The sequence below is a fragment of the Schistosoma haematobium genome, chromosome 3 (genome assembly GCF_000699445.3).
Source record: "Schistosoma haematobium chromosome 3, whole genome shotgun sequence".
In the NCBI taxonomy this organism is placed as follows: Eukaryota; Metazoa; Platyhelminthes; class Trematoda; order Strigeidida; family Schistosomatidae; genus Schistosoma; species Schistosoma haematobium.
This window is the reverse complement of record NC_067198.1, coordinates 6,137,157-6,160,268: the sequence shown is the minus strand read 5'-3', so window position 1 is coordinate 6,160,268 and position 23,112 is coordinate 6,137,157. Positions and strand designations below refer to the sequence as shown.

General features: G+C 37.2%; 1 protein-coding gene across 2 annotated transcripts in view; it reads right to left on the bottom strand.

The window, feature by feature from the left end:
* SUZ12_1 (Polycomb protein suz12) overlaps window positions 1-23,112 on the bottom strand; it is a gene marked incomplete at its 5' end in the record, with an annotated part of 59,280 nt that overhangs the window by 25,832 nt on the left and 10,336 nt on the right. For both annotated transcript variants that reach the window (XM_051212868.1, XM_012938444.2), the window contains 4 exons: window positions 4,892-9,168; window positions 10,410-10,595; window positions 18,250-19,370; window positions 21,762-22,368. In XM_051212868.1, coding sequence (XP_051068790.1) covers window positions 8,731-9,168; window positions 10,410-10,595; window positions 18,250-19,370; window positions 21,762-22,368 — 2,352 coding nt within the window. In that variant the 3' untranslated portion in view covers window positions 4,892-8,730. Of the gene's footprint in view, window positions 1-4,891; window positions 9,169-10,409; window positions 10,596-18,249; window positions 19,371-21,761; window positions 22,369-23,112 lie in introns of those variants that run through there.

Sequence of the window (23,112 nt, the reverse complement as noted above, 5' to 3'; positions counted from 1 at the left end):
TGAAACATAATTGTAGACAATAAATAATGTATACACATGACAGGTATAATAATTAACGACATATATTTGAAACATCGAACACTTTTCAGAAGTACTAAGGTGAAAGAAATATTAACTGATACAATCTTGTTCAAAATAGCCTACCAGCTTCACCAACTACGTTTGGGTGGAAGAGGCAACTGATAAAACTCATGAACTTAAATTGAGAGATATAGCTTGAAAATAGAGTATGAATGAGTGGTCATTATAACATGTGTTATGGAAAGTTAGATGAAAGAAACATCATGATGATCAAGCAAACACTTGCACTAGTGACCGAATGATATTTTGATGGATGTACAAAAAACTAAAAGTAACCCTGTCTAAAAAATATTCACAAGTCAAGTAAACTCTCAGGAGAAAAATTTCTCAAGGAATATAACTTAAATAAGTAGTAACAATGATCTAGCAGGGTAACAGATGCACGTAAACAACATATGAGATGACAAAAATATGTATTAGTTCAAGCTGTTACATTCTATTGTCGGTTGGTATAGCGAAATAATGCAGCAACAAGGTGGGAAACACAGAAGTGAAAAAAGTAATGCAAGTATATAAATTCGGGGAGATTTCCGAGAAATTGGACTTTTAAGTAGTACTTGCCGCAGGTCTGAGAAAAATTCTACCTTCCGGATAAATTTCCTCTAAAAGTATTTTTCTCCGAAATTTCAGATGATAGTACAACTATGAAACCAGGAAATATTGTTCTAATTATTTAACATAATCAAAAACATTCAAATTGTTTTATACTGTTCAAACAAGCATTCAATATCTTACTGAACATCTGCTACATTGGATCCCAAGATCTTTTATAAATCCCTACCTACGTTAATTAATACATCATACAAAGGTATAAAAGTACATCTAAGGCGTGTTCTAACTGCCTTAGTTGATAAACTTCCACAGGGTTCATCAACCAATCTATATGTATTTATCCAGCATTCTATATCTTAACACAGAATTACACAAATTTAGTAACTTGAAAATAAGCGAATAATGTTTTCAAGTCATCTTTGATTGAATAACAACCTATATATATATGCATGTAACCGTTAAAAATTTTGTTTCACAACCACTACGCGAGACAAAGTGGACTAATGAACAACATCCTGATCTCTTGATAAGAGCAGGACAAAATTTAACCTGTTGCATAAGTAAAGTAAATTAGTAAGGGCTATGAAAAATTTTCGTGTTTGTTCTAGGGCTTCAACTAAATTTAAGTGAAGGGATTCACAAATCTGACATCTTAATAAGAAATATCAGTAGGATGGAGATTTGTGTGGATGTAAGTGTACATATCCCGACTAGTGACCGTTTTTGTGAATAATTCGCGAAGTTTTAGTATGGAAGCCGTAGTAGGTGAAGTAACAAAGATGTTGCCAACGGTAATCAAGCATCGACTGAAGCTATTAATGTAAAACACTAGATGAGAAATGAGTGAACTGAATATCTGTACTGGCCGTGAAGCCTAAATGCTGTGAATTCAAATGGTTTGACTATAATTTATGGAGGATTTCTGACTGACGCTAAACTGACCTTAAGAGTGTCCACCTAATAACTAGGACTAAATGGGCTATATAAACCAGTATGAGGAATTAGAATTATGATTTACAGTTGACGATTAGGGTTAGAAATTAGATTTAGGGTTTTCATCATGAACTGACATCAGCCAAAATGCCGAAACGTTATTAAGCCAAATGGATGAGGGAATTTCGCGCCAAAATCCGAGACCTGTTACCCTAAATCTGATTGGTTCGTCCATAAATTATGGTCTCACCATTCAAATTACGGCGGAACTGTGAGTATTGTTCAGGAATCCCGTATATTAAAACTAAGCAACTTTTCAAAGAACTCCGGTTTTCAACCGATTATCTAGTTGAAGTGGTGAACCATAAATTAACTGGAGTCGGGAAATTAATACTAGTGGACTTTTATTTGGTCGCTACATGTTACTCGGTGTGAGTTTTCGTTAAATGGAGTAGCTAAGACATGTGTTACGCCCACAGAACTACCGCCTACCTCATTAAGCGTCGTGTAGAAGTACTTTGTAAGAAAAATATCAGCACCTAAACCGAAACGTGGCATCAGTCCACGAAAACAGAACGAAAATAAATATGATCAGAGCCAAGTAAACAATGAAGTCATTAATACTGTTCTACTGTGTAGCTGATATTACGGCTGCTAGATAAAAGAGTACAGTTGTTCAGCTTTTCACATTTTTAAGAACACATTGTTCGAAGGCGTTGAGCAGGACTTTTCTAAAAGAGAATATGAATGTGCTTCAAGAGGAGCAATAAATATTGGTGAATAATTTTTAAGGACTTAAAACTCGATTACGTAGTCCAAACAATAGTCTGACCACATAATTTTTATAAAAATCATGTATTGTACATACCAAACAAACACATTGTTTTGAATATGAGGAAGTTATCCACCGAACACAGTAAAAGATAGTTTCTCAGTATCACAGATTGATTGGAGTCAGGTTAGTACACCATTGAACTCCGAATCACTGGTCTAGAGGTTACTATTTCGAGAAACCGAAGGTCCTGATTGTGCACTGGTGGGTCCCATACTAGGACGAAACCGCCGCTCAGTGCTTCTAGTTTTTCAATGATTATCCGATTTCGATCAGTTCGTGATCCTAATAAAACTCAACAATCACAATTGATTGATCACTGGGTGGTGATCAATGTCATGCTTGTCTAGTCCTTATTAGTGCAGATCGAATACTATTGATCATGTTGCAATGTGGCCACCAGTCTAAGTGACTCGACACTGCGGGCACTATGTATTGAGGTTTAGATGGTGGTTGGAGGTAGTCAACAGGAAACCCTGGACCCGTGGTAACGTCTCTGACTGTGAAGCTGAGTGACACGAGATCGAATCCGCCAGGGAGCACCAGTTCCCTCAAGATTACAGGTACACCTTGCTGACGAGTGCCAAGTAGCACGAAACCAGGGTCCAGGGTTTCCTGTTGACTACCTTCAACCACCATCTAAAACTCAACAATCTCTACAATCCTCATACGGATATGGGAAAACGTTTGAAACAAACTTTTATAAAAAAGTCCGATAAATTTCCATAAACAAGCTTTAGAAAGAGAACAATTAAAAAGCTAGATATCAGTGGTTCTAGACCAAACTTAACACAGTTGTGTGGATAAATGAATACCTTATTACTACAATTTCTTCCTATTTATGTTCATCCTAATATACTCTTCTTTTTATATGATCTTTCGAATAGAGGCATGTTAAAACATATGAGAATATTACACATGTCCAGATTTGTTTACTTCATCTTGAACCAATTTGTCAGCTAGATGCCAAGTTGAATTAAGAGAGAGTTGTAAACAAATATTGAACAGATAAAAGTTCAACTAGGTATGGATCTAATAACTCCTAGGTACAAACAAGAAAGTAGTGTGTGTCAAACTAAAATAAGTGTGATTTTATCAGAGAACTAGAAATATTCCGTTCACCAAGTAACCAGCTTAGAAAAGGAGGAGCTTAAGAAGACGATTCAGCCAAACTATACTGAAAACTGGATCAAGAAAGTGGGGTACAGTTAGAACATCCTATCAAGGCGCCATAACATGCAATTATTACTTAATTTCAAACTCTTTCAGTGATTTGTCTGAATCTTGTGGAGTTTAAAGTTTTGAGTTGTTAAACGTTTGGTTTCTGGGAGCTTTTATCCAATGAGATATCGGACAATATAATAATATATGAATACGTGCACTCTAACATTTGACATTGACAGAGAATTTAGAAAAGATACCTATCCAGTCTAGCTACGTGAGATCTCACTGATGCTATGCTAAATAACCTTAAATAATCACGTTCCAGAGTTTAACAGAAGAGCAGTTTCAGTAATCAACAAATCTTTGTCGCTAACAAAACGAAAACTGTCCTCTGAAGATTTACGCCCATATTTAGTTAAAAACTGAGAGTAAAGTTAATGTTTATTTCAATTCCTTACCGATGGCACGGACGCCTACATATTTGTTGCCAATTTCGAGAATTAGTGTTTTCTTTTTAAAACCTATTCATAATCGACGTACAGTCTGACGCAAATATGTTGGACTAAGTAGTCATACTGCATTGATACGGTTTGATGAATTTTAAGAGATCAAAATAATCGTACTAAAAATGATAATGAGAAAAATTGAGCATTGAAAGTGTAGTTGGAAAAAAACGGGATGAAAGGGTATGTATGAAAGAATATACTGGAACTGAAGAATTTAATGGGAGGTAAAAAGTGAATGCCACAGGGACTGATATTGAATGAAATCATACGTCTCCAACAACTCATCACATCTAGTGTGCGGATTTAAACCAGGTAGTCTGCATCCGCCAACATAACGGAAAAGGTCATCCAGATAGCTCATTTTTAAAATACCAACAATGAGTTTCTACAAAATGGATAGAACTAGATCGAACCGAGTTGATATTACTGCTAAATAAATAGTGGGTAGGACAGATTCTGAGAACAGATACTTGTTTCGGTAAACTAGTCAAAATATGTAGTATATCACACCTTACTTTTTTCAACAAGACATCAAACCATAAGCAATAAATATAAAACTTTATACACAATAATAAGGGATTCGTCGAAGTGCCCGGAAAATTGAAATCGCCTAACAAAAACTACACTATATTCTTTATTCGTATGTACATATGCTTGGACATAATGATAACTTCGGAATTCTGTATCGAGCTCAAGGTGAGAGGAATAGGAAATAAATACCGTTTTTACAATCAAATGTGTAAAAACAACCAATGGCTTGGGTAAACGAAAATAAAACTAAATGACACACTGCTGAAATCTAAGCTGTAGGAACTACACATACCAATGGGAGCCTCAGGATCTATTACGGACTCATCTTCCCCAGAATCCCAAATAGATTCATCGTTCATTGGATTAGTCATATTTATCTCATAAACTGAAACACAACAGCAAAAAATATCAGTAGTTAAACAAGAACTTTATTTATGAAGGGATACAGCTTTGAGTTTATTTTTCTAATGTACAATCGCACAACATACAGAATGGGAAAGTAACTGTGAATACTATATCAAACTATAAAACGAGGGAATGGATTTAAAGGATTAAGTGTACCAGCTGTATAATCAACGTTAACGTAACCAGTTTTATGAAATAGGGCATCCATATATAAGAGTGAAGCAGTAGAATACACAACGATCGAGAGTAATGAGTTCGTAATACAATTCATTTATAATCGACAGTATTTAGGAATGATTCTCAAATCTAGTGGTCTATAGTCAAGTTGATGTCTTTTAAAATGACATTTTTCACTTCAACAAGTGCTATTCGACAAAACATTAAAATTTCGAAGTAATGCCCTAATATTTAATAGACTACGTTAAAGGTTCTCAGAAAATAGTCTTCTGCATATGCATCAATAGACAAGCAGTTGATAAGACATAGTTTACAGAAATTCTTAGAATTAAAAAAACACAAGTAACTTTATTTCATTCATTCAAGTACTGTTGAAAGATAATGGGTAAAATTCTTCGCATCACTGACATTTTAATTATTTAGTTTACTCAGCTTGGACTAAAGTACTTTCACAAAATCTGCGATTGATTGAAATATATCTATTCAGCTATCATGATACAAAAACACTAGATTGTCCATTTTTATCTGCAACGAGCAGATTGTTTGTTTAATGCAACTGACACAAAAGATGGAAGTGTTAGTTGTTCGAAAACCCCAACTATTATATCGACATTATGAATAGATCTGTGTTAGACAATCACTGAAAACTTGGTGGTATTGGACTACCGTTTAGTTCTAGTATGGAATTCATCAGTGTGCACCCACGACCCCGCAGCCAGGGATCAGAACCAAGACATTCGGTTTCGTACAAGAAAGCAAGATCTCTAGCACAGTGACGGTGTATAAATATGACTCCAAGTAATCTGCGATACTGCATGACTATCTATCACTGTCGTCGGTGGGTAACCTTTTCACATTCAACATGGTCGAACTACATTAAGTCACGGCTTCTCAATAGAGCTTCCTTTAAAGCTGGTCACTAGTGAGTACATGGTATTTCGTAGAAAAATATTTAGAAGGTAAGTGAAAACAGAACTACTACCAAGTTAGGGAAGTTAAATCATCATCATTAAACAACAACAGCGTACATGACAACAGTACGAACATGAGGCAAAAACAATCACAGCATAAAACTATGGACAAGAACAAATGCGAATAAATAATTAGAAGAAATTTTTATTTTGAAATAGGAAAAGCCTATACAGTGCATCAAGCACTCTTCTTAATAACTAAACATATATATACGTTTGTGTATAAAAAAGTAGATGGAAACATCTTTTACAAAAAATTGTTACTATTACTATATTGAAAAAAGTATAAAATGTAAAGGGTAATTGAGATGGAACGATTACAAACATACACAGATACATACAAAACTCTCTCGATAAGCAAACATAGAGGGATAATATCTCAAAAAGGAAACATTAGTCTTAAAGATATCAAAAGAATGTTGTACGTGTGTGTATGCACGCACAAACATGGTCGTATCATAACACACAAAAGAACAGGTAGCTGCCAGAAGAATGTAAAATAGGACAAGATTAGGAATCAGTTTCCTGTGAATAGATAAACAAAGATGATTGTATGAAAAAGAAAGAAATGAGAATAGAATGTAGAAAACACATACAAACATGAAGATGGCATTACAGTAAATAAATATTTAAGTATATATGTGTATGTAGAAAAATTTACTCATCAGTTGTTTAAATGACAATTAAAGCTAATACGTATTACATGTATAAATCCTAAGTACATAGGACAAAATTAATCAACAAATCATACAAGAATAAGTGTTCGCACAATTCAATGCGCCACAAAAAACTCCTATAATCATAAGCAGAGGGAGGAGGGACAGGGAGACAAATAAATATTCCTAAAACATACACACATACAAACACAAAGAATGAAACGCGTCGTCATCATCTGGAATAGTCAAACTAAATAAGCAAACCAAAATAAGGGATTCGAGACCAAAATCTAATCGAGACGAAAATAAACTCATCCTGTATACTAAGGAAAACGTACATACACACACAGAGAGAAAATCATAGCTACATGTTAAGTCGGAAAAAATTTAATTGAACTAATAGTTGTTGAGTAGAAGTAGAAAAAGTGATAAGATCAATCATAATATGTGCGAAACACAAACCAGCCTGAGTTAATCATAACAACAGCGAAAACAACAACAACAACGAGGACAGTGACCGGTTATTACATAATAGTAGTAATAGAAAAATATTTTTGATGATATAATAATATACATTGTTCATTGAATTAGACAGGAGAAAAATACGACTAAACAAGTCAGTCATTCATTAAACTATACTTTGCACTTCTGATAATTTCAGAGCAGGAAAAAAACGAAGATACCTTACTAAAAAAAATTAAAAATAATAGTAGTCATAATAACCATAAATGGACAATAAAAATCCTACCTAGAGAATAATTATAATAATAGTGATTACATTACTTTCACTTGTCAATATAAATGAGCTTTTGAACTTGACTATTTTTACGCTTATCTTCCTTACATTACACATTTCACCTCACAGTTGAATTATACATGAGAGTAGAAAACAATCATAATTGAACAGATAAACAATTGTAATATACAAGAAAGTTGTTGAATACCTATACAAACATACATACATGGTACATTTGTATTCTTGAAAACAAAATTTAATAAGAATAATTCTATTAATAGTAATAATAATAATAATACTAGTGATAATGATAATATGAGACTGCTCTTCATCATTTTTTTAGAAATTCATCATCAATATGAAGAAGGCACAGACTTTTAGGGTTTTGTTATTACAATTGACGAAATAATATGCATGGCACAAACGTATGTGTATACATGCACACGAACAGGCTAGAAAAGACAGATTATAGTTGAATAGAAAGCACACACATATATATTATAATGAAAGAGCAGAAAGAACCAAAAACACTACCAGGAACTAAGCTGATGAACGTCCCCTGAGGATAGTTAGTTGTTGAATGGAAAAAGTGATATTCAATAAATGAACAACAATGAAGGGGGAGTGGAAGGAACACTTGTATACACTACAGAAATACAAATAGCTTATAAAATTAAAACGGTCACATTATCGTTAATAATTACATATAGTTGTATGTACGTAAGTTTATAGACAAACATATAGACCCTGGGAATTTGTAAAATCTAGAAATTCTTTTTTGTAAAAATACAAAACAATCAAAATGATGTTGAGGTTTTACACGACTGAATAACTACACAAAACACACAGGAAAGATGAAAAGTGGAGAAAAAATTGAGCATAATTCTAAGGAGAGAAGAAACGTACACATAGACATACTTATTGTGTAAGAATAATTACTGTTTTGTGTGATTTCATTGTAAAAAAAAGGAAATTAAAAATCCAAAAAACAATTTATTTGGCCTATACGGAAACATCTGTAAATAAAAAAAATGCATCGATTCACATACATACACACATCCGTCTCTCGAACTATTCTAAGTATTAACGTCACGGACACATACATACATACATACATACATACATAGAGGGGAGGAGTATACAAATTGGGAAACAAGAGTGTAAGCAGCATTGAATTTTTTTTGCACTATGAATTAGATGTTGAAGAGAACATCTGAAGAAGACGTGGCATAATTGGTTGTGACTTATTAATATGATGATTAACTAATTTAGAGTCGGGTAAGAAAGATGTTGTTGAAGCGTTTGATGGAGATGATAATGGTTGTGTATTAATCATGTGATTATTAATCACTGATGTATTGTTGATTGGATTTAATTCTTGTACATGTTTATCATGAATTAACATTAATTGACGCAATTGACTAGATGATAATAAGCCATAATCAACAAGATTCACTAAATGTAACAATAGATTAGTACGTAGACGTCGTCTATGAATCCATCGACTATGCTGATGTATAAATTGACAGACTAATGTTAATACTTGACTGTCACAAACTACTAAACCGGATGGACGAATTGATAGTAGTAAAGCATTCCACAATTGCATAATTTGTTTTTCACCCTGAATAAATAAATAAACAATATAAGAGTGGAATGAAGAATTCCACATTTAACTAACAATGAGATTTGGATTAGAAAAATTCACACAAGTTTTTCTCAAATCAATTTACAATTTAAATATTTTGAAAGGGTTTATCAAATTATTGCTTGAATATCCAGCAATAGTTTTTGCATAAACGATTTAGAACTAGGATATAAACAAATAATAATTCATCGAACAATTTATATCACTATCACTAATAAACAATATCGAAATGATAGTGACTATATACAGTTCAAGTGAACAATTTTAGTGTTGTTGAGTTAGCTGAATGAGATGGTTTAAATTGCAGTTTTTTGCTGCCATTCATATAAAAGTGAGCTTCTCAGTTATTTCATAACGTTTAAAGTAGTTGGTTTTGATATTCTTGTTTGAGATTTGTGTGTGTTCGTAGCCATCATTTACCATTGTAATCAAGTTGACTGCCACAATCAGCTGATCACTAACCATGTGTACTTGGTCAATCCTTTTCAAAAAGATTGACAGAATGAATACATAAGTCAATTGATATGAATATCATACTTTTAGAAATAAACCGGCCTTAGAAATCTCTTGGTCCACAATTCTGAAGTTGGCCCAATTGAATTCATATGTGATTGTCTACGTGCACTGATATCAGTGATAACATAGCTTCGCTTAACTGCTACTTTAAATCTCTGTATCCGAATCTGAAGCATTGATCAAACATATGGTGACAGATTAAGCGAACAAGATAGTCAACTCAAATAACAGGAAAAATGAAGACAACCAAATGCATCAGAGCCAATCGATTTAATAGTTGTGGAATAACTGAGCTCACTTTTAAATGAAATAGGCGCTGTTGTTATCCAGTTCTGAAATATGATGAAGCATTTAACCACAATTAAAATGTATCAAATACACATTAGATTCGTTTGCATCACAACAACACACACTGTGCTAAAATAATAAAATTCTTGGCGTGAAAATTTATTGGTGCTTTGTACTTATATTACAGTTATCTCAAATTCTATACAGACAGGGAGACAATAGAACAATTATTGTGACAAGGTAGTCATAAATTCATACCAAGCTATACAAAAAAAAATAATATCAACAGTCCAGAATGGCTTAACAATAGCAGTGTGTCTCCTCATTTTCTGTCTAATATAGATTTATTACGATGGTATTAGGCAGAAAACGCTTTGAAAGTACATAGAAAGGAAGTGAGAAAAAACACTGACCGGATTCACATCGGTGAACTCCTCCACTTTACGTTGATAATGTTGACGAAGCCAGACTGGAGCATCTTCCGCTTCAGAGTCCACATCAAATTCACAAGCACGAACAGGCTGGGATGTACGTGTATGATAATAAATACGATTATGTCCAGTGACCATAGGTCGTACCGATAATGTAGGATCAAGTAACTAGGTACATACACGTGTGTGTGCGGGAATAAGCAAGCGAAAAACAAAGAAAAAACATTAAATTAGGAACACTAAAAAACGAGAAATAGCACAGGTATTGTTGTAGACAGTAAGAGAATAATAAACTTTATGGAAATTGGCCTTATTAAAACAATATAAATAAGAAATATGTTGATGCAATCGGTGTTGACACGAGAATTTTTTGGTACGGATCAATAATTTCGCGATGTTTTGGTATTTGGGGACTGTGATTGGCCAGCCTGTCGGGATTTGTTCTTATCAAGAGCTTTAGCATATTTAGAATGGATTTATCTAGTAATGGAATCCAGAGTGCAGGTTTCGTCTTACGTGGGGCTCATCAGCTCTATTCACATAGATCCGTGTAGATGTTCACACTGAAACTCAAAACCAGTGCCTGTGGTGATTCAGTAACCTACTAATGAGCCCAGATATATAGTCGCTAACTTTTTTAAGTTATGAGGGTATCAGTACGATACACCGATAATCAATTACATGAAGACAATGACATTTTATGTAGGATAACAGGTTGCTCTCAAATACTAAGAAAGGGGAGTCAGCTCTCCCTCTCAAAATCCTCTCACATAGACATGCGAATACAGCCACTACCAGTGAAGTCCTACTCACTGCCTTTTTGTGGCGGGTGTTGTTTACGAAGTTGAGAGGATGAAACGTAAATGCCCGGTGCTTTATTCGGGTTGGTGGATACGGAGGGTCCACAAAGGAGAGTCGGAAAACCCTGTTTCCACACCAAATGTGCACATGGGTTCCAGGATCCTGAGGGAACAAAGGGCGTATGGACATATTCTTGGTCACCGGCTACCATGGGAAGGCATCTGTCAACGTTGCTCAACTGCCTTGCCTTCTGTGAGCTAAGAAACCCTGGACTTGGAACACGAGAGAACCGAAACTAAAAAGTACACATAAACCGAACATGAAGCTGAATACATGAGTGCATATTCATAGTTTAAATTGAGAGTCATTTAACAGTAGTGAGGAACACTAAAGTTCACTCGGAGAAAGTTATAAAATATATTTAATATCTATGATTCCCGACTGTAGCTCCTACCTCGACGTGGTGGCTGGGCTTGCTCATCGCGAAGTCCCAATCAAACTATATTATCTAAAACAATTCTTTCTCGAGGTCCAATCATGACAGGCAGGTTGGTTAAGGAACGGTGAGTATTAAAGCACTAACCTAATGTGAAATTGTACTACTGAGTGTAGAAGGGTGTGACGGCAGCAAGGTGTTTTCCTCTAAAAACTAGCATCTGCAGCGATTCTGTCTTCTCACAAAGGAAAAAAAGGGCTAGAAAAGATTGACCCTAATATGTCACACGTCATCTTACCCCACGGATTTCTGTCTCGGATAGTAAGGGCTTTTGAAGTACGGAGCTAATAAATCAAAAACCTCCCATAAAGAGACCATGGACGGCCGATCTCAAACATTTTTCTCTTGTGCTATGTGATAATGCTCCCAGGCAACTAAGACCACCACTAACCCAGCTTTTTCTTCAGATCTCTCAAGAAGAAACATCCTTCCGCGGTGTGAGCAGTCAGGAAGTCACAACCGCTCCCACACCTCTAACAGAGCCAGAGATTAGTCAGTCAGTCAGTCAACTACAGCGTAGGACCAGGCACATTTATGCATCGGTCCAAGTTGCCATACCTCATTAACACAACAAGATGGACACCGGATTCATAAAAGTAGTTAATTCAGAGGTGGTAATATATAAAAGAAAGATTGCAATAAGGATATAGTACAGGAAGAAAGAATTAGTTCGTAGAAAGAAAGATATGAAGCAATTTTAATCTCTTAGTTTAAGGGAACACAAAGAGTGTATACACCTACGCCATTGTGATCGATTCTGAGCCATGTCACCAAGAGTCTCCAACCATTCGTTACGACAGTCACGCGGACCCCAACCAAGTAGTCTGCATCTACCAACATGGCTCAGGCTAGAAGTTACTGACTTCAAGCACTGATGCCACGTTTTGGTTTGGCCGCCCCTAACTTTCTTCCAACCATCCCGAACGCCGGTTAGCATTGCACGTCGTGGTAATCGGTGTTCAGGCATACGTAACACGTGGCCCAACCATCCCAGTCGATGAAGATTAACAACCTCATCAACTGATTTACCATCATTTCCTAATACCCTGCGTCTTACCTCACTATTACTTACCCGGTGATCCCAACAGATGCCAGTAATATTTCTAAGGCATCTGTGGTCAAATACTAGTAGCTTACGAGTGTCTTCTACTCTTAATGGCCATGTTTCGCTGCCGTAAATTAAAACAGAACGGACTGCCGCGCAGTATACTCGTCCTTTTATTGATAGACGGATATCTCGCCTTCGCCATAGGTGACGTAAGTTGGCAAAAGCCAAGCGAGCTTTTCGAATCCGTGCTGAGATTTCGTCAGACACCAACCCATTAGAGCTTATCAGACTTCCAAGATAAGTGAAGTTGTCAACGCGTTCGACTACTTCACTCCCTATCCTTAGTTCAGGTGTTGACGCAGACCAGTCCTGAAGCATTTAGAGGGAGAGAAGCGCATTCCAAACATTCTGGCATTGTTGTTCAGTGCTACCAAAAGACTCTGCATTTTATCAGCGTCTTCACCAAACAGGACTATGTCATCTGCGTATTCTAAGTCGATAAGTGGACCTCATGGAAGGAGGTCAATACCCAAGAATTCAGTAGACGAGAATGTTATTTCCATCAATAAGTCTATGATGAAGTTAAACAAAAATGGAGAAAGTGGACAGCCTTGACGGACACCACTTGAGGTTGAAAAAGCAGATGACAGTTCGCCATAAGCTCTGACTCGACTAATAGTGTTCGAGTAAAGAGTCTTCACAAGGTTTATGTACTTCTGTGGTACGCCTTTCAATGACAGACACTGCCACAGAATCTCGCGGTCTACCGAGTCAAATGCTGCTTTCAAGTCAAGAAAGACCACGATTGTCGGACGCCGATAAGTATGCCTATGTTCTAGAATCTGACGAATGGTGAATATGTGGTCGATGCAGCCACGACCAGGTCTGAAGCCAGCTTGATTCTCTCGTGTTTGCAGTTCACGAGTCTTAGTTAAGCGTCTGATAATTATCGAGGCCAATATTTTAGATACTATATTAGTTAAACTAATCCCTCTATGGTTGTCACAGGATGATTTTGACCCCCTCTTATATATTGGGACGATAAGTGATTGTGACCAGTCAGATGGAATAACGTCTAACTCCCAGATCTTAGCTAAAATATTAGTCAACCTAATCGCTAAAATTGGACCACCATCCTTAAAGACTTCTGGAGCCAATCCATATGGACCAGCTGCCCTTCCTCGTTTCAGATTAACTATAGCCTTTTGAACTTCTGCTAGAGTTGGGGGACCTACTTCAATGTTCCATTCACACTGTCTGGGAATAGAGGGTAGTTGTAGAGTAGCTGAGGGCCAGCTGAACTGTTCTCTGAAATGTTCTGCCCATCGTTCTAAAAGTCTGAACTGAGAGCAGATGAGGGTGTCGTCTTTTTCCGAAATAGTCTGACTTACACTCGACTTCGTAGTTCCAGTTCCTTTTATTAGTCTGTAGAGCTGTCTTGTGTTCCCTATAGTCGCCGCCTTTTCCATCTCTTTTGCTTTCGTTGCCCACCACTGCTCACCGTCGTTTCTTAGACTTTTGCTTAACCTAGATCTGATTTGTTGTCGCTCTTCATCGTGTTCAGAGCCTGATGGGGTGAGTTTACGAGAATCCATCAGTGCAATAGACCTAGAGGAAATCCATTGGTTCTTTGTAACCCTGTGGTTTAAATCACTGATAGATGTCACTGCTGTTTCCACAGCTGTTTGTATATCTTTCCAAGCAACATCTGGGTCAGCCTCGTTCTCAGAACTACCTAAGTGTGACCTCAGTTGTTCCTGGAACCTACTTTTGGTTTTCTCGCTACTCAATTCAGTTCTAATGGGTCATTTTACTTTGGCTTTTTTGAGTCCAATGAGGCGCAAGCAGATGCGTGCCCGTATTAGAGCATGGTCGGAGTCCAAGCAGGTACTCCAGAATGAGCGACAATCTTCTACCGACCCTCTCCAACGATGACCGATGGCAATATGGTCTATTTGAGTCCATCGTTGGTTTGGTGCAGGAGGTCGCCATGTTAGACGATGTCTCTCCTTATGCTTAAAATTTGTTTGCTAAAAATAAACGATTGTCTGAACACAGTTGCAGCAGACGATCACCATTATCTGTTCGTTGTGCCGGAATATTAAAATACCCACCTAAATGCCTTTCTGTTTGGTTTAAACTACCTATCTGGGAATTAAAGTCACCTGCTACAAGTACTATGTCTGAACGTTTAGCTTTCTGAAGAAGTTCAGATAGCTTTCTGTAAAATTCATCTTTCACTTCATGTGAGCTGCAGTCGGTGGGAGCGTAGGTAGAAACGACAAAAAGGCAACGACGTGTGTCCCTATCCTTTCGAGTTCTTACGGAACCGTTTAGCCGAACAGCACATAAACGACTGTTAACGGGGATCCACTCTAACAGTGCTTGTTCCACCCTCATGCTTAGTGCTATCCCTACTCCTGCCAGTCCACGAGGGCTGGCCATCGCGTCACCAGATACATGGAGTGTGTATCTCGTTGGCTCACCGTGTTGCCGAGGTGAGGTCAAGTGAATGACCACACTGGGATCCTGTATGCGTGTTTCAGAGACACAGCATACATCAATGGTACGAGATTCTAGGGTTCTAGCCAAGGAAGCCTGTTGACCAATTTGACATAGGGTGCGTACGTTGAAGGCTCCAGTGTGTAGTTTGGAGCGAGGTTTCAGTAGACCTGGGACAGTGTTTTGAGCACTAGAATCGTTGGCTATGGTGACATTTGAGGAGGAAGCCGAAAAAGGAAGTTTAGAGGTGAAAGTCGATGTAGGAGGAGTAATAGGAAGTGAAGACGGAGGTTGATTAGGAATACAGTGGTCTTGAGTGCTGTTAGAGGTATGAGGGCGGTTATCACTTCCCGGTTGTCCACACCGTGAAAGGGTTGTTCTGGAGGTACCTGAAAAGGAAATTGGATTAGAGGTGGTCTTAGTGACCTGAGAGCGTGACCGCAGTGCCCAAGGGGCAACTGCTTGAGGTCGGTCACACACGACCTTTTTATAGGTAATTTTTGTGTTAGCTCCGTACTTTTTGGGACCTTACAGCCGGAGACGGATATCCGTGAGATAAGGCGAGGTGTGCATTTTTAGGGTCGACCTTTTCTAACCCCACCCCTTCTTGTGGGAAGGCAGCATCGCTGTCATGCTGGTTGTCTGAAGGAAACACCTTACTGCTGTCACACCTCTGTACAGTCAGCAGTACGACTTCGCCTTCGGACCTTATGTTTGTTGCTTTTAGTCTTACCGCTCTTCAGCCGACCTGTTTGACATGGTAGGACCTTGAGGAACAGTTGTTCCAGCCAGTATAGCTCGATTGCTTCATCACGATAGGCAAGCCCGACCACCACGTCAAGGTAGCAACAACGGTCACGATCAAATTTCTTCATCACCTAGTATTGATTCTCCTATCCCACGACTAACCGTTTGCGCATATCTTTATCATCACGCATTCCAGTGGACAGTTGCTTGTACAGTCAGATTAAACGGAACTGTAAGGACTCGGAGAGATCGAGATAGACGCCGTTCCCTATTCGTTATCTCTATCTACGGTCCCACTAATTGAGGCTGGAATAAAGCGTAATATGAGTTTTATATGAAGCTTTCAAACCTCTTTCGGAAAAGTCAAACTCTCGGATGTAATAGTGTCTGGTGGTTATAATGCCCAAGAATGTAGAGTAAACCAAGCCGAAAGGTACTTCTGTATATCTTACGGAGTTGCAGCTCGGTGAACACAATGGCGACCGTCTGTTGCAATTACGCTCAGATGAGAAAATCAGGCCAGTTTCTAACCTCGGTGTGGATGTATCAGCCTAATGTTCGCCCTTAGTTAGACTCTGGAACATGAACGTACTTCTTGAAGTTTGACTATTATTGTATTTTTTAACCTTAAGGCAGCATCCAACCCTGTTGATTGAGAGATTCTGTGTTAGCGTCCGTCATTAAGAAGCGTACCAAATGAGTATATCAACTTTGTACAGGCTTTCTACTTGAACATTCTCAGTGGAGTCAGAGGTTATGGTGAACTGTTAACAGAATTTTCAACCTCGTAGCGTTCGTTAGGGTTACCTAGTTTCTCCATCTTCATTAAACTTCGTTGCAGATGTTCTCCTAGAAATAATACTTCCCATATTTAGCTTTCCAGTGGTTGATCTCCTTACCGGATGCTCACTTCTTAACTTAAAATATGCAGATGATAGTCGTATTTGGAGAAGAGCTGATTAAATGTAGGGTCTTCTAATGGTCTTAAGCAAAAGTGTAAACATGTTTGAGATGTGATTCTCTACCTCTAAACTCAAAATGTTTCAGGACTCAACTGCATCAAAATCTAAGCTAATAACAGGGAGTGAAGTGGTTGAGTGAGCCGACCACTTCACTTATCGTGGGAGTCTCTCACCCCTGATGGGATAGTGTCTGGGGAAATCTCGGCGTGGATTGAAAAATATCGGTCGCCTTTGACCAACTAAAGTCACTTTTGATGTGAGCGAGATAATCATCTGCCAATCACATGACAAAGTTACTACACAGTAGTTCTACTTTATGGTTATGAGGCACGACCAATAAGAATAGAGGATATTCATAGGTTACTAGTGTCTAATCTTAGATGCCTACAAAGCATCGCTAGCGTATTTTGGGACCATTGAGTTAGAAATATTGAGGTTAGGCATATAGTACAACGAAAAAATGGCGAATGAATTGATGTGGTAAGTTATAAACTGAGGTAGTTGGGACATGCATTGAGTATTTTTAATTAACACCTACCTTAATGCGAGATGTTTGCTGATTTAAGAGTAGGGGAACAAAGATAGGGGAGTCCAAACCAAGACGTGGCACCAGTTTGTGAAGTCACTGATAACTGGTCTGAGGCATGTTAATAAGTGCAAACAACCTAATTGAAATCGGTCTAATTATCGTAATTAATGGCTATAGACTTCGGGTGATATGGCTAAGAACTGTTTGCAATAAAGCAGGTGCATTCACTCTATCTTCCCTCAAAACCTGCTTCCCGAAATCTTCCTATACTTTATTTTTTTTATTTTTCTGCACCTAATATTTTCTACGACTACTGATACTGTTTCTAATTCTACTGCTCTGAAGTAAGTCTCGATAATTTTATCTCATTGTGTTTATGTGGTATTACAACTTAAACCGATGCACATAAGTATTAGGTTCTAAGTTGCACATGACTAATTGATTGTGGTGGACTTCTGAGTTAGCTGTACATCACTTGGATTCACACAAATTTGTTGTTTAAATTTTTGTGAGAAGAGCATAGGAATACAATATTACTCATTTGATAGCCCAATTAGTAACAGGTTATTTCGTCGACTAATGTTTGGTTTTAGCAGCACAGCTGGATTAATACACACATTTTTTCAGAGAAATCAATAATAATAATAATAATAGTCTATTTTTCATGCACTATCAACATAGTTTCAAAGGAATCTATAGAAAAATAATAAAATTATGCAGAAAGGCCCATTACTGACCTGATCAGTTGATAATTCAGCACCACGCCAAAATATCAAATGTGTGTACGGCAATCGTCGAACAGGACAACGAATTCGAACAGTGGCATCAATCAGAGTTGGAGAAATGGAATGACGACCTTGATTACCTGACTGTTTGGCATTACTATTTATACCTAGGGCAGCACAACTACCGACTAACTGACCAGATGATGGAATGACATGATGTCGTAAAACGAAAATATTCCGACCGCTCGGACACCATCTACGTATACCACAATCATTTGAACCGTCATATGCTTCATTTAATGAAACTTGTAGGCGTAACTGTGTATGTGATGGATCCCACATAACCTTGAGACGAAATCTTGGATGACAAGTTCGAAGATGAAGAATCAAGGCTTCAGGACCTTTATCACCAGCACGAGCACAATCTAAGTGGCACCATGGACAAACAAGATCAGTGGACTGAGACCATTGTTGTAAATTACCCCCGAATACAAAACCGTATGTGATTGGATGAATTAAGTGTGGCGTCTTCGTAGACGTGGGCTTATCAACGTCTGGTCCAAAATGAGCAGAGAGACTTTGTTGTACACGATTAGAGAGACATTTATCTAAACCGGTTGAATCTTTGAATACAGAAGAATCGCAAGACTCCTTCAAAACTATTTGTTTATGCGGTGTGGCAGACTGATTTTGAGACTTGATTACATCTCGATTATGAGAACTTGTCATGGAACGTGTAAGAGAGGATCGACCCTCCATATGTACATGGGTATTATCTTGTCTTCGAGTTTCCATCGATCTACAAGGTGAGATGATCTGATTATTTTCCAATTTATTATGCCATATGACAGAAAACCGAAGACGAGGCCACCGAGAATACTCGTCTAGTGCCGTGGAAGAATTAGGAAACCGAATGCGCCTCCATTCAACTTGACTAGAGCACGTGTCACTTGCTTGGTCGTTGTTAGCCGAAACATATGACTTTTCACTTACATTGTCATCTAAACATTTTAATGGCACAACTTTATTCATCACTCCACCACTACTACCATTGCCGTCGGACGTGTCTACACCAAGGCGTAATTCATATAAACCAGGAGTCAGAAGCAGTTGACGACCGGTACTGGTACTATCTATACCATTTTTTCGAAACACAAAAATGAAAACAAATTAAAATCTACTATAATAGATGGATATAAAGATATTAATTATTGTTTCATTATATAAACAACGAAGCGGGGGTAAACGAATATCAACACGAAACTGTAAGCAACATAGTGTTGAACTCTGCAGGTTATACAGTCAGAACATGTTTCAAGCCTGATTTAGCATCGTTACACCCATCTGTATTTACATATATTTTAGAAAATCTAGGTGACTGACCGGTTCTTGAATATCTACGTAATATCAAAGTGTGTGGAGAGGTGGCTCAGTGGTCGCATGTTTGAACCCTGTCCCGCCTACTCCGATCTAGGTAACCGGGTAGCATCACTAGCCTTCATATTTAGTGTGGCTCGAAGCCAAGTGTACAATTCTCTATCTGGTAAATGAGTTGAAAAAAATAAATCCAAGCATTACATGATAAGATATGAGCTACAGGAAGCCCTGAACCTGGAGATTTCAGGTTGGTCATGACTTATTAACAAGCCCTATCTGTAGTCTCAGAGACTGTTACCCGTAGGCTTCCAACACATGCTACAGACAAATGTCACTACCAGGTGATATCCGAGCTGCGACTGACCTCTTGTAAGAAAGATTTACATAATGATTAATAACACAACAATAACGAAGTCTCATTTAATTCAGTCCTAATTACTGAGTTCTACAGATCAAGTGGCAATAGTTACTAGTCTGGAGAAAACTCGAAATCGTGGTGAGCTTTGTTCAGTGTTGAGGGGTTGTAGGGAATCGCGACAATGAGCACTGGACCTAGAGGTTTTGATGTTAGCTGGAACTCGTCAATAAGGCTTTTTAGCAGCGAGAATGCGCGTCTGCAAAAGAACAATTAACATTAATTATTGGGTTCTTATCAGGCTCTATTTCAATATTCACATCAATAATCAGTATGCAATAGCACTGTCTCATCTCAAGAATCAACAATAACGAGTTGAATATCAACTGCAAACCAACTGAGAATGATGACCACTGATTAATATAGCTCATAAATCAGTCAAAATTAATTCAGAATGTAAAAGCTACCTGAAGAACTTGTTTATTTCTAAATTGAGATCACAAGAACCGTACTCAATAATTAAACTGTTGTGATCTTTCTACGTTTCACTAAGCAACTTGATCGGATAGGGAATATGAGATTGTCAATCAAAATTCGACAGGAGAATATATATTTCGTTTCCAAACTTAATGCTATTTTAAAATTTCACTCTTGTGAAGTACACGAGAATTGAAAACTAAACACTCAAATATACAAACAGTATGATTCACAGTTGTAATACCAAATATGCGAGGTCAGGTAAGTAGATACAGTTGAGTCTTGTACGTGGTTGAAGGACATAACACCTACCATATGTAACCCCGGAGCAAGATATCAAGCCGTCAGCTTATGAAGCTACCATCTACTGCATCGCACAGTCCCATGAATCATTGGATTTATATTTAGGTTTCGTGAAATAATCACAATCAATGATTGCATACTTGAAGTTACACTACTTGAAACCAGTGGCATCGACATAGACGCGTCCATTCATCATTTTCTTAAGTTGGAGCTTAATATCCAAAAGTTCTAATCATTCACCCCAACCCGCTGTTTTTATAGTTCGTAATTACTTTTCTTCGACAGACAAAACGACCACTTGAGAATAAACTAAAGATGTTACCAATTCACTGAGAAATAAAAATGTTAGGTATAAGACTAACAACACTCAATAACCTATTTGGATTACCCTAATTAACAAATGCACAGATAGGACTTATTAGTCTTATTATATAGTAATAACGTGTAATTGGTTAAGTGTATTTTTGATTCATCTGAGAGTTCATATCAACAAAACTTCTACACAGAACTAGACTTCTGACTCTAATAAGCGGAGACATAGAAGAGGATAGAAGTAGTGTTTTTTACTGTATCGAAATTGGATTTACGAAAGAGTAGCTTAGCGTATGAACACAGTAGTTTACTAGTTTCACAATACTGTATTCTCTTTAAAACTTAGTTCGATCTCTGTTAGTGATAAGATAGCATAGGACAAAAAAGCTTTATATTAGTGCAACAGCAACAGAGCGGTGAGAAATACGATTCTTTCCTTAATATAATGAATTCATATATATGTTGGCCGAAATTGTCATATCACATTAGCACAATGAGATGATGTTAACAAAATGAATAGTAAACGAGTTGAAATAATGTAGTATCAATTATATTGAGAAATATAAAGCATTGAAAGAATGACAAGTAAAACATTAGAGTAAAAAAACCTAAACGTAGCAAGAAACTTTGTATTATTATAAATTAAAATTAAAATATAACGAGATGATTTGACATAATAAAATTAGTTTTAATAACTTACCGAAACCAATTGAAGATACGATCAAAGGTAAAGGAGCTGTAGCATATTGAACTGGATAGGAATTTGAACTTAAACCACCTTTACGCAATGGATTACCATTGATAAACGTTACACGGCTATTGTTGTTTTTCCCATCAGTATGAACACTTTTAGACAAATTTTGGGATAGGTTATTATTACTATTATTGTTATGGTTTATATGATTAACAATATGATTTGTTAAGTTGTTTGAAATGTTTGGAGTAATTCCATTCAAACTAACTGCTCCATGACTTAAATCGGGACGTTTTAACCAACGTCGTTCAGTGGCGGAAACATGTAACTCCAATTGAGCAGATGTTAAACGACCACTAGATGTATTCCATTTAACTTGATTAATTAGATCGGTTAAAGAGAAACGACAAGCGGTATGGGTCGTATTTGAAGTAGCAGTAATAATATTATCATTATTAGAAGTAGGTGGTGAGTTAACTAGGGAAGTGTAGCCAGTTGAATGACTGTAACAATTTATTCGAATTGGATTTGGCGTTATATTTAAAATTGTATCATCTGGGCATATTTTACGGCGCCATGCCCATCCAAAGCGTAAATGAACGTTAACAGAAGCCTTAATTTTAAAAAAATGTGGGAAATTGTTTATGCAATATATTCCAATATATATAATAAGGCAGCATTGCAAACTATGCTACTATACAACTAGAATAATTTCATAAGAATACTAATACAAATTACATTTTTAGATCAAAATGTAATGTTTAGTTTTGTATGAGGATTGAGTTATGCCAACACTTTGCATACTCGCGATTTTTCTTTCAACATCATGAAAAACTTGTAATACTTCAACAACAACATAAAAGCACGGATATGAGCTTTAGCCCGTTATCGACCCTATCCAACAATGGTTGATAACAACATGACATATCTGGGTGAAATATACGGTGGATAATGATGAATTACCAAGCCAAACAATATACATCTCTGAGTATGAATTTGATATCAAGAACCGGCAAACGGCTAACATGATCTATTTGCTAGAATGCAGTTTTGAACTTACGACTGTTAACCCTCGCGAGAGCATAGGCCACCGACCAGGATGCTCCAACCAACTCTGTTCTAGGCTCTCCCTCTCAGCTATTTTCAATTGATACGCATTCTTTCGACGTCTGCCTTCAATTCCCGACACAATGTGTTACTCGGTTTTCCTGTTCCCTTAAGAATTCCAAGTTAGAGATCACCTCGTGTCATGACGCAGTTCGATGATTTCCATGAAGTGTGACCTATCAACTTTTAGTGTTGTTTCCTCTTCAGCTGGAGCCTAGTTTGTTTTCTACCACAGTAGACTGTTAGTGAT